Source organism: Nansenia antarctica (assembly GCF_963989245.1).
Source record: "Nansenia antarctica genome assembly, chromosome: 1".
NCBI classification, from domain to species: domain Eukaryota; kingdom Metazoa; phylum Chordata; class Actinopteri; order Argentiniformes; family Microstomatidae; genus Nansenia; species Nansenia antarctica.
The window spans coordinates 89,934,642-89,957,139 of NC_137674.1; the positions used below are offsets into that span (position 1 = coordinate 89,934,642).

General features: G+C 47.3%; 2 protein-coding genes across 2 annotated transcripts in view; one reads left to right on the top strand and one right to left on the bottom strand.

The window, feature by feature from the left end:
• foxo1a (forkhead box O1 a) overlaps window positions 1–12,748 on the top strand; it is a gene marked incomplete at both ends in the record, with an annotated part of 44,542 nt that extends 31,794 nt beyond the window's left edge. Inside the window, 2 exons of the mRNA XM_080534152.1 lie at window positions 10,389–10,580; window positions 11,321–12,748. Of these exons, the coding sequence (XP_080390278.1) occupies window positions 10,389–10,580; window positions 11,321–12,748 (1,620 nt within the window). The remainder of the gene's footprint in view (window positions 1–10,388; window positions 10,581–11,320) is intronic.
• A 3,168-nt stretch (window positions 12,749–15,916) lies between these two features.
• LOC308153903 (pre-mRNA-processing factor 40 homolog A-like) overlaps window positions 15,917–22,498 on the bottom strand; it is a gene marked incomplete at both ends in the record, with an annotated part of 32,769 nt that continues 26,187 nt past the window's right edge. The window contains 2 exons of the mRNA XM_080527087.1: window positions 15,917–15,939; window positions 20,066–21,145. Of these exons, the coding sequence (XP_080383213.1) occupies window positions 15,917–15,939; window positions 20,066–21,145 (1,103 nt within the window). The remainder of the gene's footprint in view (window positions 15,940–20,065; window positions 21,146–22,498) is intronic.

The window sequence follows — 22,498 nt, forward strand, 5'->3', positions numbered from 1 at the left end:
GTGTTAGCCTCCCACTCCGCGCGCCACATATAATCCGCCCATCCTGCCGCACTGATGTTGAGATCTCTGCATTGCTGCCTGAGATCCTGTGCGGCAGGCACAAATGGGTGTCTCGACTTGAGACGCCGGGAGGGCTCCGCTGTTATAGTGAGCCTATCATGGAGCAGATGGTTATTATTAGTTTAGCACCTGCTTTAACACTAGACACTGCCTAAACACTGGTTGATAGTTCCAGAACTGGTTGATAGTTCTAGAACTGGTTGAGAGTTCTAGAACTGGTTGATAGTTCTAGAACTGGTTGAGAGTTCCAGAACTGGTTGATAGTTCTAGAACTGGTTGAGAGTTCCAGAACTGGTTGAGAGTTCTAGAACTGGTTGAGAGTTCCAGAACTGGTTGATAGTTCTAGAACTGGTTGAGAGTTCATAACTGGTTGAGAGTTCCAGAACTGGTTGAGAGTTCTAGAACTGGTTGAGAGTTCCAGAACTGGTTGATAGTTCTAGAACTGGTTGATAGTTCTAGAACTGGTTGAGAGTTCCAGAACTGGTTGAGAGTTCCAGAACTGGTTGTAATCAGGATGTTGTTATAATCAGGTGATAGGATGTTGTTATAATCAGGTGATAGGATGTTGTTATAATCAGGTGATAGGATGTTGTTATAATCAGGTGATAGGATGTTGTTATAATCAGGTGATAGGATGTTGTCACATTTCCAAGAAACGAGATTAGAAAGTCTTCCTAGAGCAATCACAGCTCAACGCTCCAGACTCTGGGCTTTAGTAACCTTGGTCAGGAATGTTGATTGTGATGGCTAGAGTTCTGCTTTCTCTGCCTCCTAGGAGACACAGGCTGGCTGTGATTGGATAAGAGATGCAGGTCGGCTGTGATTGGATAAGAGATGCAGGTCGGCTGTGATTGGATTTGAACTTTGGACACAAATGATTATCTGGAATGTTTAGTTGGATTCCTGCACATTGCAGCCAAAAACAACCGAAGAGTCCTTGAGTCACTGAGTCATCAGACCCAGAGGAAGTGGATCAGATGGGCCAGTGATTATGAACAAACATGAACACCTCCGCAGGTGAAACACCAGGAGAATAATAACAGGTAGAATAATAACAGGTAGAATAATAACAGGTAGAATAATAACAGGTAGAATAATAACAGGTAGAATAATAACAAGGATAATAATAACAGGTAGAATAAATGAATCCATCAAATAAAGTGCAGCTTCATTAATTGGCACAAAGTGCAACTGTTTTCTCTGTGTTTTGGCTTTCAAACCCAGCTGCCTGCACTGTGTACACACACCTACACACACACCCACCTACACACACACACACACACCTACACACACACACACACCTACACACACACTCACTCACACACACACACACACACACACACACACACCTACACACACAGACACACATCTACACACACACACACACACACCTACACACACACACACACACACACACACACACACACACACACACACACACACACACACACACACACCTACACACACACACGTACTCCCTGCACTGTGAACTAGGGAAGGTTGCTGTCTGTCAGTGTACCATGCCATCCCTGGCTGCTTGCTCTCAACCACACACACAGACACACAACCTAACCCTATACACACACACACACACACACACACACACATTTCTCCTCTCCTGCACCCAGACACAGTAGATGCCAGCGTCTCAGACAGGACAGTTGAGTCTCTGGTGGTCCTGCCAAGCTTCTCCTCCGCCTGTCTCTGGCCCGACACGTTCCTGACTGAGAACGCTCAACTTTCATCCAACGACTAAAGTTGGTTTTCTACAGATTGGTTTGGATAGTTTTACATCAAGTTGTTATTTATTAACATCCCCAGTAGATGAAGTCATACCTGTAGGCAAGGCCAGTTTATTTATACATTTCATCCAACAGGGGCAATTCAAAGTGCCTTACATACGTTATTAAAACTTAGCAAGAGGAGTATAGTAAGAAAATAAAAACGACAATTAATAAAAGCAAATATAAGAAGTAAATAGATAAAACATCCAATAAGACAATAGTTAATGGATAAAAGACATTGATAGAAGTGTATGCGTTAAATCATAACTGCTGCAAAACATGAAGGTTTTTTAGCTTAGATTTAAATATGTGTAGGGTTTGGGCCTGTTTGATGTCAGGGAGTTTGTTCCAGGAGCGAGCGGCAGGGGTTGTGATACAGTAGTATGTATATGTACATGTATATACATCTGAGCCTGGGGTTGTGATACAGTATTATGTATATATATGTACATGTACAGATATACATCTGAGCATGGGGTTGTGATACAGTATTATGTATATATATGTACATGTATATACATCGAAGCCGTACGTTTCTCTTGTCTTCTCCCTGTGGTGATATGTGGATGTCAGGACGTCCTGGAGTCTGTCTCTGACGATGTCACCATTCAGTGTCGCTCCGGCACAGCTGAGATTACCCAGCAGCCTCAGTGGTCATGGGAGAGGGAGGCTCATGACCCTGTGAACACACCGTCAGTGTGCTGCAGGATAATGCATTAGCTCTGCCCTGCATGCAGGGAACTGAGGCGACCCAGTTGGTGCCTCATCACCCAGCCTAGCAGACGATTGGTGGAGAGGACATCAGCCCACTGCGTTTAGTTAATTTCATTCATTTGTAAAAGGGTCAGTGTTCAGGCGTCATGTGTCCCAGAGTCCTGGGTGTTCCCCGGGGGGGGGGGGGGGGGGGGTGGAGGGAGGCTGGGCACGGCGGACTGTGGACCAGATGTGGGGAAGTGAGTCACAGCAGGAGCAGGGAGGGCGCTAGGCTAGGCGTGCTAATCTCTGCGTGCGGCCGCTGCCAGGGCTTCAAAAACAACCTTGACTTCCTCCTCTGGCCCAGCCACCCTAACCCTCAGTACTGCTGTAGGCCCAGCCACCCTAACCCTCAGTACTGCTGTAGGCCCAGCCACCCTAACCCTCAGTACTGCTGTAGGCCCAGCCAGGCCAGGCAGACAGAGGGAAGTACAGAGAAATCAGTTGCTCTTAGTTGGATCAGATTTGCCGTAATTATAGAACAGAAAATCTACATAGCAACATAACAGCAACTCCAGCTTGACTCGAAGGTTTTGTTTTTGCTCAAATGATATTTTGGTGGGAAATTATGTTGTGTGTGTGTGTGTGTGTGTGTGTGTGTGTCAAGGCAAATCAAAGTGTATTCATCAGCACAGGAGTAAACAGCAGTAAAAAGTACAATGAAATGCTTCTGACAAGCTACCTCTCAACAGTGCAGTGGAATAAAGTCATAAAGTAATAGCAATACAATACACAATATACCACCAGTAGTACTAACAGTAAGACCATAGGTGTAGCCTTGGGTGGAACACAGATCAATAGTGTTCATATACAGATCAATAGTATTATACATATACAGATCAATACTATTATACATATACAGATCAATAGTATTATACATATACAGATCAACAGTATTATACATATACAGATCAATACTATTATACATATACAGATCAATAGTATTATACATATACAGATCAACAGTATTATACATATACAGATCAACAGTATTATACATATACAGATCAATTGTATTATACATATACAGATCAACAGTATTATACATATACAGATCAATAGTATTATACATATACAGATCAATACTATTATACATATACAGATCAATAGTATTATACATATACAGATCAATAGTATTATACATATACAGATCAATAGTATTATACATAATATTCAGGGTTCTTCCCAAAGAGTGTACCAGCGGCTCACACTGTCGGTAGCAACACTATGTAAACATGTCAAGGGTTTGAAGTCTCAAAGCTTCATTTATCCAGGGAAACATAGTGAGAACAAGGCCTTCTGCAGGTGCAGTCTGTCCACAACATTCACACAATAAGAAAACAGCATCTAGAAAACACAACACAGTTCAATACAGAAATCAATACATCATATAAAACCACAATATCAGGAGAACATCTTTCACCAAGGAGGTCCTCAACGAACAACCTGGAAATTGTTCCAGCAGTGAGGTACACCGTAACTGGGGTGGCTGTGTCTCAGGAGGTAGAGGCTGGTGGAGGTAGAGGCTGTGTCTCAGGAGGTAGAGGCTGTGTCTCAGGAGGTAGAGGCTAGTGGAGGTAGAGGCTGTGTCTCAGGAGGTAGAGGCTGTGTCTCAGGAGGTAGAGGCTGGTGGAGGAGGTAGAGGCTGTGTCTCAGGAGGTAGAGGCTGTGTCTCATGAGTAGGGCTGTTACGATTATTCGACGTCATCGACTACGTCAATACGTCGGTTGCCGTAAAATGCGTCGGTTAGTCGTAAAAAACAACATGGCTGCGACCAGTGCAAACACAGAGGAAGAGCCGGCGGCTAAAAGACTTCGCCCACGATCGTCCAAAGTATGGGTGTACTTTACAAAAAAAGAAACCAATGGCAATGTGGTGGTCTGTAAACTGTGCAAAATGAATTGTCCTATCACAGCAGTACGACCTCAATGAACGAGCACTTGAAGCGAAAGCATCCTGGAGCGCTTTGTGAAGACAGCCGCAAGCTAGCACCGTAAGTCAGCGTTGTATTTCTGTTCACTTTTCCGGCCATGTATCAGTGAAAAATGGATAGCTACTAGCTAATGTCACACAAGCAATGTAGCTCACCACAGTTTGTATGTCTTGTCTTCTGGTGTTAGTAACGTTAGCTATGTAGCTGGCTAGCTACGGTAGCCTTACTAGCCTATTGTTATTGTGGTGCTCGCACCTACTGTACGTTATCTAGCTCGTAGCTCGCATGCTACGTTAGCATCAATTTAGCTATTCATAACATAGCATAACATAACACGGTTCCCCTCCCTGGCTATGCTGGCCAAGTCCTACCTGTCTGTCCCTGCAACGTCCACTCCGTCTGAAAGGCTCTTTTCAGCTGCTGGGAACATCGTTTCAAAAAAAAGAGCAAGCCTGACCTCTAAGCATGTGGACATGCTCACATTCCTCCACAGTAATGCCTAAGGTGGAGGGGGGAGAAGGGTGAGAGCTAAGGGGGGAGGGGGAGAGCAGAGAGAGGGGGAGAATGTTATGTTTGTTATTGAGATTGTTATTGTTAAAGATTGTTACTGAGAGGTATACAGTATTCCGGTTAGAATTTTACTTTTTTACAGAATTTACTGCATTACTTGCACTTTTCCTTTTACTTTAAGTTAACTTTTATATTTTATAATATTATATTTTATGTTGAGATTGTTATTGTTAAAGATTGTTACTGAGAGTATACGGTATTCCGGTTAGAATTTTACTTTTTTACAGAATTTACTGCATTCCTTGCACTTTTCCTTTTACTTGAAGTTAACTTTTATATTTTATAATATTATATTTTATGTTGGACTGTAAGAAAGAGAGGATCTTTTTGTTGTGTGGAATATTGCCCTGCAGTGCAAGAATAATTGAATAAAATACTGAAATGTTGATAAGAGAAGTTTTTGACATTTATTTGGGGAAAATTAAGTGATACATTAACCGAACAGCAAAAAAATAATCGTTAGACTAATCGTTAAATTAGTCGCTAGACTAACCGAAAAATCGACAAAATATTCGTTAGATTAATCGTTAGAAAAATAGTCGTTTGGGACAGCCCTACTCATGAGGTAGAGGCTATGTCTCAGGAGGTAGAGGCTGGTGGAGGTAGAGGCTGTGTCTCAGGAGGTAGAGGCTGTGTTTCAGGGGGTAGAGGCTGGTGGAGGTAGAGGCTGTGTCTCAGGAGGTAGAGGCAGGTGGAGGTAGAGGCTGTGTCTCAGGAGGTAGAGGCTGGTGGAGGTAGAGGCTGTGTCTCAGTAGGTAGAGGCTGGTGGAGGTAGAGCCTCACCCTCACAGAGCATGAAGTGAGACGCGTGCTGAAGGCGGTGGACCCCAGGAAAGCCTCGGGGCCGGATGGCGTCCTGGGACGGGTGCTGAGGGACTGCGCCGACCAGCTGGCCGGGGTTTTCACCAACATCTTCAACCAGTCCCTGTCCCAGGCCACCATCCCACCCTGCCTGAAAACCTCAACTATCATCCCAGTCCCGAAGAAAAGCACGGTGAGCTGCCTAAACGACTACCGCCCGGTGGCACTCACACCAATCATCATGAAGTGCTTCGAGAAACTAGTCCGGGCCCACATACTCACACGCCTCCCGCCCAACCTGGATCCATACCAGTTCGCCTACAGAGCCCACAGGTCCACAGAGGACGCCATCGCGACGACTCTCCACGCCACTCTATCCCACCTGGAGAGGGGAAACAGCTACGCGTACGCGAGACTGCTTTTTGTGGACTTCAGCTCCGCCTTCAACACCATCCTTCCAGACAGGCTAGTGACCAAACTACTAGACCTGGGTCTACCACACTCTATATGTGCATGGATCAAGGACTTCCTGACCGACCGCCCCCAGAGGGTGCGGGTGGGCCCCCACACCTCCACAGCCCTCAGACTCAGCACTGGGTCCCCCCAGGGCTGCGTGCTAAGCCCCATCCTCTACAACCTCTACACCTACGACTTCACCCCCGTCCACCCCAGCAACTCCATCGTAAAGTTTGCAGACGACACCACCGTGGTGGGATGCATCTCGGGGGGGGGGGGAGGCGGCGTACAGGGATGAGGTAGAGCAACTGAGCAAACTGTGCAAGGTTAACAACCTGCTACTGAACAAGTCAAAGACCCAGGAAATCATCGTAGACTTCAGGAGGAAAAAGTCAGAGATCCAGCCCCTGCTCATCGACGGAGAGAGCGTGGAGAGAGTCTCAACCCTCCGATTCCTGGGGATGCACATGCGGGATGACCTGACCTGGAAGGACAACACAAAAGACACCATCAAGAAGGCACAACAGCGGCTATACATCCTGAGAGTCCTCAGGAAGGAACACAGCAAGCAGGAGATACTGGTGACCTTCTACCGCGGCGCAGTGGAGAGCATCCTCACCTACGGCATCTGCAACTGGTTCTCCAGCTACACTACCGCGGAGAGAAATGCGCTACAGAGAGTCGTGAGAACAGCACAGAAGATCACCGGCGCCCCCCTCCCCTCTCTGGAAGAGCTGTACAACACACGCTGTCTCAGGAAGGCCTCCAAGATCTCCAGGGACCCAACCCACCCTGGGTACGAACACTTTACCCGGCTGCCCTCGAAAAGGCGGTTCAGGACCCTGGCCGCAAGGACAAACAGACTGAAGAACAGCTTCCACCACAGGGCCGTCCAGGCCCTGAACACAGCAAAGACCTAGGTTCTGGGCCCTGGACAGTCTGGACGGATTGTTGGCAGCTGCTGGACTGAAAAAATCAGGTGTAGTGCTGAGGCACAAATATGTACATTTCAAGCCTGCAAACTGCGACACTTTAAATAAATGTGCAATAACACTATTGTGCAATATGACAACCCTAGTCGTCTATCTGTACAGTATAGTACAGTGGATAGTGTACATAGCCTTTATTTATGTAAACCAGCTCCTTCCCTTCTTGTGATTTTTTTTTTTTTTTTTTTTTTTTTTAGTGTTTTTTTTTTTCTTTCCTAACACCAGGGGAGCCACCCCTCCTAAATTTCGTTGTTTGGTACCTGTACTGTAGCAATGACAATAAAGACCATTCATTCATTCATTCATTCATTCATTCATTCATTCATTCATTCATAGAGGCTGTGGTTCAGGAGGTAGAGGCTGGTGGAGGTAAAGGCTGTGGTTCAGGAGGGTTTCCGTTAACCGGTAATTACCGGTCTTTGTCCGATAAAATCTGTTGAAGTCCGACATTTTTAAACCTTCGGTCATAAATGTCCGGTGAAAATAATTCCCTTTAAGCACAATTTGAATACAATTTGCTCAAATTAATTTGTCACATATTCTGATTCCTTCTACATTAAAAAAGACGAATATATAGGCTATATGTTTTCTTTTATTATTAATGTGTAGACTAGCCTACGCGATGACAAACAGCGGCAGGGTTGCCAGATGGGATTGACAATGTACAGCCTAACTAGTCCGCTAAATAACCGCTAAACCCAGTAGCCCATTCGGCGGTAACCCCCCCCCATCTGGCAACCCTGTCTCTCAACGGCGCGAGTAGTTTAGTCAGTTAATTTAGTTTGATCTAGTCTAAATAAAACCACTGCAGTGACCGGAGTCAAGGTTATTGTTCTGCGTGTTTTGGATGTGCTAGAGCACAGTGAATGACCACCGAGGGCCGTGAGATGCGGCTAGTAAAGGACGCTAGCGGCCATCTCAACCCCGTTCATTGATTGAGCCTGCCGTGCCCGTTCCAGCCCTGAGTCGGGAGATTCAGAGTATAACATCCCCACCATTAGATTAGGATTGATTAGATTAGGTTGACAACACCACACTACATTTGAGTTTAGGGATATCAATGTTATATATTTGTGTATGTTTTATCTTTATGTATTAAATGTTATAATTGTTCCACATTTGAGACCTGTCTTCCCCCCACTCAGTTATTCAGTCGGTGTCCATCATTTTAGTTAAATTTAGTCTATCTATAGTGTTAGAGTTTAATTTGTGCCACTAAATTGAAATAGTCCACGGGTGTGTATCCCCCCCGATACATCCTCATTCTCATACTCCCGAGTCCGAATAAGTATGATTTGACAGGCAGCTAGACTTAATGCCTTCCCTATCAGCGAGACGTGGTTATAGAAATTACGTTGTTTTATTGATAAAAAGGGTAAAACTGGAAAGAGAATGTAGAAAACTTACATTACTGTCGTGAAACTATTTAACACACTTCAGTTAACGTAATGTGGAGTCCGTTCATTGATCGATGCAGTCTGTTCAGTTCCCAGTGGCGCGCGTTCAGCGCTGGACATAATGGCATAGCGAACCCCAAATTGCTCCCAGTGAGCGGGCCGGCGCCTTGCATGGCAGCTTGCCGCCATTGGTGTGTGAATGTGTGTGTGAATGGGTGAATGAGAGGCCGTTGTAAAGCGCTTTGGAATAAGGTGCTATTTCAGTCAGTCCATTTATAACTAAAAGCGGATGTACCCAATTTGGCGGAGACCCGAGGAACATCAAGAGTTAACCAGTCCTGAGATGGGTTAGGGAATGTGTGTCCTTATGCAGCAGGGCTTTATGCACAAACACAGAGTAATGAAGACTAACTACCACCTGTGATAAAGCCACGGGTGCTGTAGTTGATGACATGGACAGGTTTAGCAGTAGTGGCTGCTGCATTGTGGGTAGATGACGTCACCATAGTCAAGAACTGGCATGAAGGTTGAAGCACAATCTGCTTTCTGCTGTTCAGGGACTGCTGTGCAGTGGTGTCTACGTAGGACTACGCCGTATACCCACTAGGAAAGGCCAAGGATTTCCATATACCCACTTAACAATGTGTAACGTAACAGCGTTTTGTGACAGAACTTTCACTTTCATTCATAAAATTCACCCCGTCTGTGTTACAAAGCACTTGACTTTTGGACCATTGGGACTGACTATAGCGTCTTATACCATCAACGGGGGGAAATGCGACATGAAATATGTCAAAATGCAGCACTATCATGCACAGATCAGCCTTATAACATGTAATGTCAGATATATAACGTTAGACAGGGAGCGCAGATTTAATTTGATGGGTTCCGAAATGAATGATATGAGGCTGGGAGGGAAAAATCACAGTATACCCACTAGAAACTACTAGACTACACCACGGGAAAGGTGCGATCTATTCCTTTAAAAGAAAGAAGCCCACCTTAAACTGTCGCTGTTTAACAAGCTCCTCCTTATGTTTTCTGAACATCAAGTCAAAACAAATGCTCGGGTATGAAGTCTGATCCAGCCAATGAATGGAAAATCCATCAGGTTGAATGGCCGAGTTGGGTATCACAAGCCAAGTCTCTGAAAACCAGGAAGTTGAGTGTGTGTGTGTGTGTGTGTGTGTGTGTGTGTGTTTAAGGAATAGCACATAGTATTACCTGGTTGAGTAACCTTATACTATATAATCCCCGCTGCCTCTTCTCCCCTGGTCAACGGTCAACTACAGCACGGTTTAACCAGAGAACGGTCAACTCCAGCAGGTTTAACCGGAGAACGGTCAACTCCAGCAGGTTTAACCAGAGAACGGTCAACTCCAGCAGGTTTAACCAGAGAACCAGCTGTGGGGATGTGCACTTGTATACTAGAGGCCTTGGGTCCAATGGGTTGTTATTGAGAAAAGGGCACACACACATATCACAAGCTTCATATCTCTCTCTCTGTCCTCCAGAACTCCATCAGACACAACCTGTCCCTTCATGTCTGTCTCTCTGTGTCCTCCAGAACTCCATCAGACACAACCTGTCCCTTCATCTCTCTCTCTCTCTCTCTCTCTCTCTCTCTCTGTCTCTGTCCTCTAGAACTCCATCAGACACAACCTGTCCCTGCACAGCCGCTTCATCCGTGTGCAGAACGAGGGGACGGGGAAGAGCTCCTGGTGGATGCTGAACCCGGAGGGAGGGAAGAGCGGCAAGTCGCCCCGCCGCAGAGCCGCCTCCATGGACAACAACAGCAAGTTCACCAAGAGCCGCGGACGAGCCGCCAAGAAGAAGGTAAGAGAGGCAGTTAACACCCAGTAAACAAAGTCCAAAAGAGGTCCTCATGGAAGCCGGAATGTGGGTTCAATGACGTCTTTCTAGGACGTCCAGATGACATCTTTCTAGGAGACCTAAGAAAGACCTCGTTCTGTAGACCTAAAGATGTCATCTCGACGTCCTAGAAAGACGTCATCTGAACCCACATTCCGGCTTTCCTGAGGACGTCTTTTGGACTCTTTGTTTACTGGGCACTAGAACAGCCGTGCCTATTTCATCTACTATTAGAGCCGCCTCGGGGCTTCCTGTTTAAAGTGAAAGTCCTATTTGGAGAAATTTTTAATATAAATTTAGATAAAAACACTTTCCATTTTTGCAGCACTGGAAGTTTTTTTGCCAGAAAGCTCGCTAACATGGAGGGGGCAGCTGTGGTTCAGGAGGTTGAGCCGCCGTCTAATGATCGCAAGGTTGGCAGATTGGCGGTCCCCGGCTGGCCACATGTCGAAGTATCCTTGGGCAAGACACTGAACCCCAAAATTGCTCCCAGTGAGCGGGGCCGGCGCCTTGCATGGTAGCTTGCCGGCATTGGTGTGTGAATGGGTGAATGAGAGGCCGTTGTAAAGCGCTTTGGATAAAGGCGATATATAAGTGCAGTCCATTTACCTTTTAGATGTGAGCGTGCGTCAAAAGACACGAGGCCTGCAAAAGGAGGCGTACTGTGTGTAAATGTTCCCCCTCCCCTCTCTCTGTGCCCACAGCTGTCCCTCCAGGGCGGGCCTGAGACGGGGGGGGCGGACAGCCCCGGGGGCTCCTACTCCTCCAAGTGGCCCGGCAGCCCCAACTCCCACAGCAACGACGACTTTGACGCCTGGAACGGCTTCCGGGCGCGCTCCAGCTCCAACGCCAGCACGCTGAGCGGCCGCCTCTCGCCCTTCCTGCCCGAGGACGACCTGGGAGATGGCGGGGACGTCCACATGGTCTACCCAGGATCCTCCGGGGCGTCCAAAATGACCTCCACCCTCCCCAGTCTGTCGGAGATGACCAGCTCGCTCGGCCACCGCCCCCCCCACCACCACCACCACCACAGCTCGGAGAACGTCATGGAGAATCTCCTGGACAACCTGAACCTGCTCTCGCCCAAGAACAACTCCCAGGTGGGGGGGGGGGGTGCGCAGACGGGGGTGGGGGGTACCCCGGGGGGGTCCTCCTCCCAGCAGTCCTCCCAGTCCTCCCCTCTGATGCAGGCCAGTCCGGGGGTGGGGTACCCCCCCTACAGCTCCCCCAGTATGGGGGGCTCCCAGCCCCAGCAACAGCAGCAGGACTACCGCAAGTGCCTCTACGGCCAGGCCCGGATGAACTCCTTGTCCCCCCTCCCCATGCAGACGCTGGCTGAGTCCAAGCCCGGCTTCGGCGGCCCCCAGTCCCTGGGTCAGTACCAGAACTGCCCCGCGGGACTCCTGAAGGAACTCCTGACCTCCGACTCCTCTGACCCGCACGGCGAGCTGATGCCCTCGGTCGACACGGTTGTGTCGCAGTCCATGCTGCCTCCCTACAGCGGCGGGGGGGGGGGCCAGCACGGAGCCAACAAGCTCATGGTGGTTGGCGGGGGGAACTCCACTCACCCCTCTCACCCTTCTCACCCCCATGGCCTCTCCTCCCACCCGCGCCCACACGCCGTACACAGCCAAGCCCCCCCCCCTCCTCCTCCTCAGACGTCGGTGGTCTTGAACGGCCGCGCGGCGCTCGCCTCCTTGTCAGGCCTGACCCACGGTAGCGGCGGGGTTAGCGTTAGCAGCGTTAGCGGTCGTCTGCCCTCGGGGAAGAGCCCGATGCCGATGCCTCTCTACGGCCTCTCCGCTCACCTAGGGGGAGGAGGTGGGGGGATGCCTGGGTACTGCTCGCTCAACACCAACGGTTACGGCCTAAGGCAAGGCCTGGCCCAGCCCCCCCCCCACCCCCTGCACCACCCCCACCACCACCCAGAGAAGCTGCCCAGCGACCTGGACGACATGTCCATCGAGAGGTTCGAGTGCGACATGGAGAGCATCCTGCACGACACGCTGATGGACGGAGACTCTCTGGACTTCATGGACTTCAACTTCGACCCCATGGTCACGCAGCAAGGGGGGTTCCTCCCTCACGGCGGGGGGGTGAAGACCACCACACACAGCTGGGTGTCAGGGTAGGAGGGTAGGAGGGTAGGAGGACAGGAGGAGGACTAAACCCAGACACGCAGCACAGGGGATTCTTACAGAACCGTTTTTGCCTTCAAGCTTTTCCGCCTTAGAAGCTGACGAAGTCTAAATGTTACAGGACACCCCCCCCCCCCCCCCACCCATCCCCCCCACCCCTAAGGTGCCCTACTCAGTCATCTGAATCATAGACGTGTTTCTGTCCCAAAACCTTTATCTCCACCATCTCACTCTTCTCAGAAACCTGGACTGTGACTGCCCACGTTCTGCCAAGGAACATTTTACTCACAGTTAGGCACTGAACTAACCCTCAGATTTAACATGTGTATGAATCTACCAAGTGCCAAATGCTTTTCCTTGACATTAGAGCCAATTTTGGAATACTATTAAAAGTTTAAGTCTAGTTTCCTTTACTATTGTTGCAGAATAGTAACAGTGCTTTCGCTGTTATGGTGCCAACAATGTCCCAGCTACACAACCATACTGACACTGCTACCTACAGACTGACACCAGGCATACTATGTTGCTCTTAAGTGTGCGACTAAAAATGTCTAGATTGTCCTGCCGTTCTGTCTTAAGTGACTTCCAGAAGTCTTTCGTGACACACCAGCTTTCGTAGAGTAAGAGTCGCCTGAATCACACATTCAGCTGCTGTCCACAGACCAGCTGACATACCCTCTAATGGCCTCCCGAGTGTTTCTGTCAAAATACGAGCTGCCTTCATACCGTCCTAAACATACACCCTACAAGGGTGGTATAAATGATACCAGGTTATACCTGGTTATACCTGGTGTTATAAATGATTATCACTACAGGAGAATCATGGAGGTGATGTGATGTCGATGTTAGTGGTATAAAAGATACCAGGTTATACCTGGTGGTATAAATGATTATCACTACAGGAGAATCATGGAGGTGATGTGATGTCGATGTTAGAGGAATGGTGGGGTGAGTCCACCGCTTTAACAGACTCCAGGGATTATGGACTATGTTACAACGGTAACACGTTTTTCTTGTTGGCCTGGTTCATTGTATAATGTATAATATTGTCATTAGATTTGTCTATATGCCATCATGTAGTGTATCGTCTAGACTAGTGTACAGAGTGTTTACAGGATGAAATCAAACTTTTCAGGGAAGCAGAAATGTGTTTGTGTGAATAAAAAAAAAAAGCAAAACTGGATCTGACACAGTTTGACTTACCTAGCGAGGAGGGGTTGTTCTCAAACATGAGGGTGCTTCTCAGTCAGGCTGGAGACAAGGTTGTTGCATTCGTCTATATCTTGTATATACATGAACATATATATATTGAAACTATACAGTAGGTGTATACTAGATACAGTATATATTTTTGACTTTTAAATTATTTGTTGTTGAATTTTTAGATGTTTATGTTGCACATTATGCATGCACACATAAGAGTTGTGACACAGTCTGATCATTTGGTCCTCATGTCGGAATCTGATGTAATGATCAGACTTTTCTTTAGAAACGTGAATACATTTCCGCGTTGTTGAAAATCAACGACACATCGCTAGTCAACTAACACAGCTTGATTTGTGAGCCTGCTAACAATGTAAAGTAGTGTTGTAGTTAACTAGGTAACAATGTAAAGTAGTGTTGTAGTTAACTAGGTAACAATGTAAAGTAGTGTTGTAGTTAACTAGGTAACAATGTAAAGTAGTGTTCTAGTTAACTAGGTAACAATGTAAAGTAGTGTTCTAGTTAACTAGGTAACAATGTAAAGTAGTGTTGTAGTTAACTAGGTAACAATGTAAAGTAGTGTTCTAGTTAACTAGGTATTAGGTAACAATGTAAAGTAGTGTTCTAGTTAACTAGGTAACAATGTAAAGTAGTGTTCTAGTTAACTAGGTAACAATGTAAAGTAGTGTTGTAGTTAACTAGGTAACAATGTAAAGTAGTGTTGTAGTTAACTAGGTAACAATGTAAAGTAGTGTTGTAGTTAACTAGGTAACAATGTAAAGTAGTGTTCTAGTTAACTAGGTAACAATGTAAAGTAGTGTTCTAGTTAACTAGGTAGCAGTGGGGATTACTCACCCAATCCATTGCGTTGTTGCAGTATTTTGGCTTGACTAGAGAGTTTGTGTTGTGATTCTCAACAACGTTGAAACGTACTTCCGTTTCAAAAGAAAAGTCTGAACATTTTGACTGGTTGCCGACATGCGGACCAAATGATCAGACTGGGTCACAGTTGTTCATGGATCCTTATGTTTGTCACTCAGAGCTCAGACGTACCACAGGGGACCCTGGGTAGAGTAGTTCAGAACTAACAGGCTTGAAGAAGACTTATTATTGTATTAAACCTGCGTAGAACGTGGCGCCTCCTGCTATTGTAGATAAACTACTATTCCCCTGCTGTCAGGTGTGGTGGACAGGATTCCCCTGCTCCTCATGTTAATCTAGTAGGAGAAACAGGTTCCCATGTACCTGAATAACCTTTTTGTAACCTGTTTTTTTACGACCCTAATCGTGTCTAGTTAAGGTTTCTCCATGTTGCCAAGGTCAACTAATGTCTCATGGGTTCGTTTGGCGGCCATCTTGAACTGATGTCCACGCGAATGGTGAAAAAATGCCACGATTTTCATAACTGCTGAACCAGACACCCTACAAAGACAAATTAACCCACTTTTTCGTATCATTCTTCCAGCAGGAATCCAATGGAAAGGTCACTGACATGCTACAACCACTCTGTATTGGTGAAAAACAGACACACAACACATTTTAGGCTCATAACAATATAATGTACATACTATTTTGACCTTGGCAACATGAAAACATCTTAACTAGACACCATTAGGGTCTTAAAAAAACAGGTTACATTTTTTTTCATTCATTCAAATGGGTACATGGGAACCTATCTCTGCTACTAGACTATCTGGGCTCTGCAGAGAGAGGTGGAGGAGGGAGGGAGAGAGGTGGAGGAGGGAGGGATGTTGGTGTGTTGATACAGAGAGAGGTGGAGGAGGGAGGGATGTTGGTGTGCTGATGCCTCCTTCTCTGGGCCAAGGCTGAGTCAAAACCATCTCCCATCAGAAACACTGTGACTCTCCGTGCGTCACCTAGTGCAGATTCATCATTTATTCCGTTGGTTTGGTGGGAATGTTGATGGATATCTACTGTTTCTAAGGATGATTCACTTGTTCAGACGGCAGAGCTCTTTGATGCTGTTGACACAATATGATAATTAGCGTGTCATTAAGCATTCACTCACTCGCTTCTAAACCCTCCTACAGTACTTCTGTCTCTCTCTCCTTCTCTCTCTCTCAGTACTTCTCTCTCCCTCTCTCTCTCTCTCTCCCTCACTCTCTCAGTACTTCTCCCTCCCTCTCCCCCTCTCTCTCTCAGTACTTCTCTCTCTCTCCCTCTCTCTCTCAGTACTTCTGTCTCTCTCTCTCTCAGTACTTCTCTCTCTCCCTCTCTCTCAGCACTTCTCTCTCTCAGTACTTCTCTCTCTCCCTCTCCCCCCCTCTCTCTCAGTACTTCTGTCTCTCTCTCTCTCTCTCTCTCTCTCTGCCTCCAGGTATTTAAGAGGCCGTTGTCATTTAGATGTTTTTAATGTCTAATAGCCTTTAGTAGCCTAGCCCCCCCCCCCCCCTCCTGCCTGATGAGAACCTCAGTGTTATCTATACGCCTGTACATTTGCATTTGATATGTCGCTTTGCACTTAAAAAAAACGTCTTAAAGATGGTTGTCCTTTTTTGGGGCATATCAGTGATTATAATCTGAATTCCTCCTCTAGTCAACTCCTCTTTGGGGATCTTTGATCAAAGATTTAGGTTCTCTAGCTCGACCTCTTCTCACGGGGAGGAGAGTTAGGCATCGTGGCGATAAATGATTAGCTCACTATTTTACACCTTATAAGGGCTAGAAGAAACTATGTAATTCATGGTTCAGAGTTGTTTAAATAGACACTATTCATTCAGCTACAGTATGGGAGAAAACATCTGTGACTGTGGGGGGGGGGGGGGGGTGATTTCTACTTTTGTGGCTAAATCACTTTAAATTCACTCACTTGGTTGGAAGTGTCTCTGAGGTGATCTAACCCTGTGGCCACAAGTGTTTTTTGTTCCCCAATCACTTCCTGTTTTTGTTAGCGGAGGTTGAAGCTAGCTGAAGCTAATAGTTGATATTTTAAAAACTCTGAACCAGGGATTATTGTGTGACTACAGGTATAAGTTGTAAAACAGCTAAGTAACCCTTTAAGCATGTGGAGTGATGTAGAGGGATCTAGAAAGTGATATTATTACATTCTTGCATTTAAGTTGGGCTCCACGCAGAGTGCCTTTAACACGCTGCTGTCAGGCTGTGGTGCCAGATGTTGCCTATCTACCCAAACATGCCATACTATAGCCACGTTTTGCCTTTTGAAGTTGAAATGATAAATGTATCATTTATGTCACGTTATATATACAGAATGATGTATTTGTGCCGGTCACTCATTTCAGGATATGAGACAGAAACATAGATGTCATGGATCTACTTAGTCAATGTTAGAGGGTCAATGTTTAAACATAAACAACCTGATCTGTACTTGTGTACTGACATTTAAACTGATCGTTTTGCCAATTTTACAAATGATCCAACCTATGACCCTACCTATGATCCAACCTATGACCCTACCTATGATCTAACCTATGACCCTACCTATGATCTAACCTATGACCCTACCTATGACCCTACCCATGACCCTACCTATGATCCAACCTATGACCCTACCTATGATCTAACCTATGACCCTACCCATGACCCTACCTATGATCTAACCTATGACCCAACCTATGATCCTACCTATGACTCAACCTATGACCCAACCTATGATCCTACCTATGATCTAACCTATGATCTAACCTATGATCCAACCTATGACCCAAACTATGACCCTACCTATGACCTAACCTATGACCCAACCTATGATCCTACCTATGACTCAACCTATGACCTATGACCCAACCTATGATCCTACCTATGATCTATGATCCAACCTATGACCCAACCTATGACCCTACCTATGATCTATGACCTATGACCTATGACCTATGCATTTTATCCTTTGATTTTGATTTGTGTTTCTCTTATTATTATTATTTGTATTTTCTCTTTGAAGTGATGACAGAGATGTTTATTGTTTCATGGAGCTGTGAGATATTATTATTATATTATTATAGTATGTTGTTGTCGTCAGAATTGTATGTTCCAGATAGTTATATGGGAAAAATGAAGTTTATTTAGACAAATATGATTCAATGATTTACATGCTAAGCTTTTTGTAAACTGACACTGTTATTCTTGTATTTAGCTGCAGTTTGTAGGAAAAGATAAAATGTTATATAAAAAAAACAAGATACCATATATAAACTTTTTGTGAAAACCTATTGTTGAAAATGTGAGAATAAAAAAACAATATTAAGTCTGTTGGATAATCCCTACCAAGATGGTGGATTTTGGACCAATTTTTGTAATTTAAAGGATAGAAAGATATTGCACTTTTACTTCTACATTTTATAACAAATGCTCCTTGTGAAAAGAGGAAGAAAAATGATTTGATTACATATTTTAAAACAAAACTGTTACATTTCTAAACTCATGTACAGGAATGAATTGGAATTGTGCTGTGTGATTTGCAATCAAAAATAAATAACTTGTGCAATGTTAATGTATTAAAACATAAATAAATGTACATCTGTGTTAAAGAGGTGTAATGTTTTTTTTATTTTTATGTTTCAAGGTAAAAAACTAAAACATCCGGCTGCCTCTCTCCTTATACATCCAGGAAGAGCAGTCTGCCATTCACAGAACTGCTCCACTGTTCTCCTCTGGTTACGACTCTCATCTGATCATTGATAGGCATGTTTTGCCAGGGCTCCACGTCTGAGGACCCCAAACTGTCCAAGTGTACTGAGGTTCGTGCTTTTCACCTTTCAGGCTCATCAAGTCATGGAGGAAATTGGGATTGCTGTCGGTTGCGTGGAGAGGGATGGTGGGGGATGTGATGGTGATTGTAACCAGGGAGTAGCTAAAAGGACTGTAGAATTTAGGAAGGGCTGGTTATCTAACTAACTCTGAGCTAAATAGGCAGTGTAGGAGGATAGAGGTAGGGGGCGCCAGCAAACCTTTAGACTAGCATTACCATCGTTAGCATTAGCATTGGAATTAGCAGTAGCATTAGCATTGGAATTAGCATTAGCATTAGCATTGGAATTAGCATTAGCCTTAGCATACAAACAACTAAACACACGGTAACGGTATCCCATATGAACAAACACATTTATTTACACAACTGATGTATACATCCCAAAATATACTCCCTCCCCGCCGGCCACACACACACTCACTCACTCATAGTATCTGGCCTGAACAGGCTTAGAGTCCCGGACTGTGGTGCGCGTTGAGGCCTGGTTGGATGGCATGTGCGTCGAGGAAGGTAGCAGACAAAAAGGGGGGGGGTGACGTAGCAACGCGAAGGGAAAGGGGCTTCTTCGTGGTCCACGACGAGGTGAAGGGCTCAGGTCCGGTGGTCCACGTCGGTCGCAATCCACTCGTGGAGGCGACGACTCTGTCCAGCTTGATCTTGTCCGTCAGGTCCAACGTTCGCAGCCGGCTGCTGGCAAGGCTGGCTAACGGGAACACAGCTAAACGGGCTATCACAGTTGTAAACTCGATAATCACTAAACGGGTCTTCAGCTTCAGCACGGTGTGCGTGTTACTGACTCCGCCATCTTAGATCGACTTCGTGTTCTCTCTGCTTATTCTCACTCTCGTTGCTCTCATCACTCGGATTCTCATCACACACTGACTCACAGACCACTTCCGTCTCTATATATACACCACCGAACCTAGCATCCGGGTCACGGACACACCCCGGATATACTACGTCATCAAACATATACATAAACATTACAATAACAATACATACACCTTCATAAACGTACAGGAATAGTATAGAAAATAATAAAGAAATAACAGGGGCAAAATAGGGCTGGTTTGGGGAAACTAAACTGGCTCTAAACTGTGGGCCTTCACAACAGCCGCCCCATGAAACCCTCGGTTTCAGTTAACTAGGGAAGGCACACTGGCTAGGCTGCTCTAGCAGCGTGAGGTAGGAGGTGATAGTGTCCTTCGTAATTTGAGGGAGCTCAATCAGGCGTGCCACAGGTCGGGTGTAAGTGCGACCACCAACGTCCACGATGGCCGTCCGCACCCTTCCATCCGGACCCGGCAGGACCTTGGTCACTCTGCCTGTCTGCCAGGCGGCGCGTGGAAGGGACTGGTCGATCACCAGTACCACGGCACCTTCGGACAAGTTGTCTCTCTCCCTCAGCAGAGTCTTCTGCTTCTCCTCCTTCTCCAGGGCGCGGATGTGCTCCTCGAAGCAGATCAGAGCGTCTTCCTTGTCCATGTTCTGCAGCTCCTCGTACTCAGCGAAGGTGGGGTTGTCCAGCAGGTACTGCTGGGCCTCGGACCAGGTGGTGCGGTAGGTGACGTTGGCCATGTTGTCCAGAATGTTCTTCAGCGCCTCCCAGTTCCTCTTCCTGAGCTGCTTGGCTTGTTCCTTCTCCTTCTTAGCCTTGTAGGCCTTAAACGCTTGCTTCTTCTCACTCAGCTTGGGCAGGGCGCTGTAGCGTGGGTCGTTGATGATCATTCTCATGGCTTGCTCCCATGACGCGTTGGATGAAACACCCTTCTCCTTCAGAAGCTCTTTGAAGGCCTGCTTGGCCTCCTCTTTTGGGTTCCACTTGTACGTTTTCTTCGCCAACTCCGGCCTTTCCTCCTTGGAGGCGTCTACAATACTGGCTGAGACTTCCATGGCTGACGTGTACTCGACGGAGTTGACGGGTGCGTCAATGCTGACCTCGGCCACGTGAGGGTGCGTGGCCACCTGCAGGTGTTCCTCGGCAACAGCTGTTGCCGCCATGGCCTCCATGTCCATCATGGTCGCCATGGTAGCAGCAGGATCAACCTGAAGAGTGGGGACGGGGGCGGTGCCAGGAGCTGCAGCTTCTACCGTCCCATTCTCCTCCGCTTTGATCATCGCTTCAAGATCTTCCAGCTCTTTGGGCTTGGTCCACCGGGACTCCTTAGTCTGGGAGTTGTAGTAGTAAGGCTTTCCCGTGTCAGACTTGTACTCCTTCCACGGGCACTTAGACAACATTTGCTCAGCAGGAGATTTCAGGTCGTCTGGTTTCTCCCCTGAGGACTGTTTAGTCTCTGTGTTGTAGAAGTAGGTCTTCCCATCCAGAGACTTATGCTCTGTCCACAGAGACTTCTTCTTTGGTTGGTCATCCTGTGGTGAACCATTTGTGGTACTAACTGTTCCAGGTGCACTGGCAGCAATAGATTCCACTCCAGGCGGTCCGGTTGGTTGGTTTGCTTCTTCGGTTCGGACATGGAGGGATGACGTAGCTCTCCCGTCTCTATCTCTCCCCTCGGTAGCGCCTTGGAGGGCCCACCCAAGCGCAGTCTTAACAGCCATCGGGCAGCCTCGTGGTCCTCTCAGCGGAGGACGGAGCGACACGATCAGTTCAGCGTTGTCCGAGCCGATGAGAAGGGTTGGCTCCGCTCCTTCTATCGGATGTAGGTCTACTCGCCGTAGGTGGGAATATCTTGCGCGTAATCTCTCCAGGGGGTAGTCGTAGCGGGAGAGCGCTAGCTGGTCTGCGGTGAAGACATTCCGAAGCCGATATCTGTCCGACGGCCGCCCCGCCGGGGAGATAGAGAAGTTGATTCTCGCCCCGGTGACCTCTTTAAGGTCGCGACGTATCGTGCGCAGAGTCAGCTTCTCCGCAGTCCCTTGGAGCCCCAACTGGCGCACTGCCCCCTGGAGAAGGATGGTCCGTTCCGACCCGTCGTCTAGAACGGCGTACGTGTCGTACACAGCGTTGTTGTGGTGAAGTCGGACCTTCACCACCTTCAGTAGGACCTTGGAGCCGCTGCTCCGGGCTGGGTCTAGGTAGTAGACAGGTGTTGCCTCTTCCGGTGCGCTACCGGACCTAGAGCTTCTGGTGCCCTCCGTGGACCTGGCGAGGGAGACCTCGTGTAGGATGTTGAGGTGGACCTCCTCACAGCGGTTGCACTTTCTCCTCAAGGTGCAGTTCTTAGCCAGATGGTCGCGCCCACAGTTCCAGCACCTCTTGTTCTCCTCGAGCCACCTCTGCTTGGCCTCGGTGCTCAGGTTGTTGAAGTCACTGCACTCATTGAACCAGTGCTCGCTGGTGCAGTACGGACATGGCGGTGGACCTCTCCGTCCCTTTTGATGGGGTTGAGAGGAATCCTTTCCCTCAGGTCGGGCTTTCCTCTCTCTCCGAGGCTCCTCCTCCGTGTGCAGCACTCCTACTGGGCGTCCTCTGTTCGAGCTCGGCCCGTCCCAGCGGTCTCCCTTCTCCCTCTCCTTCTTCGGCTCAGCGTAACCCATGGCGTCTACGTTGGTGTCATGCACTTCCTCCAGTAGGAACTCCGCGAAGGCAGCCATGCTCAGACCCAACTTCCCGGGGTTACGAACGCGCTGCTGTCGCCGGAACCTCTCCTGCCGGAAGCGTGGGATCTTGCGGAGCAGCCGCTCTACGTTGGAGGTGCTGTTGATCTCGCTGGCGCCAGCTGGGCCCTGCGTCTTCAGCATTCCAACCAAGGTGTGCACGCGGAGCGCGAAGTCATCCAGCGCCCGGTCATCCTTGATGGGGGCCTGCTGTTCGAGGGCTTGCAGTTCAGCAAGGGCGTGGTTCCAGGGAC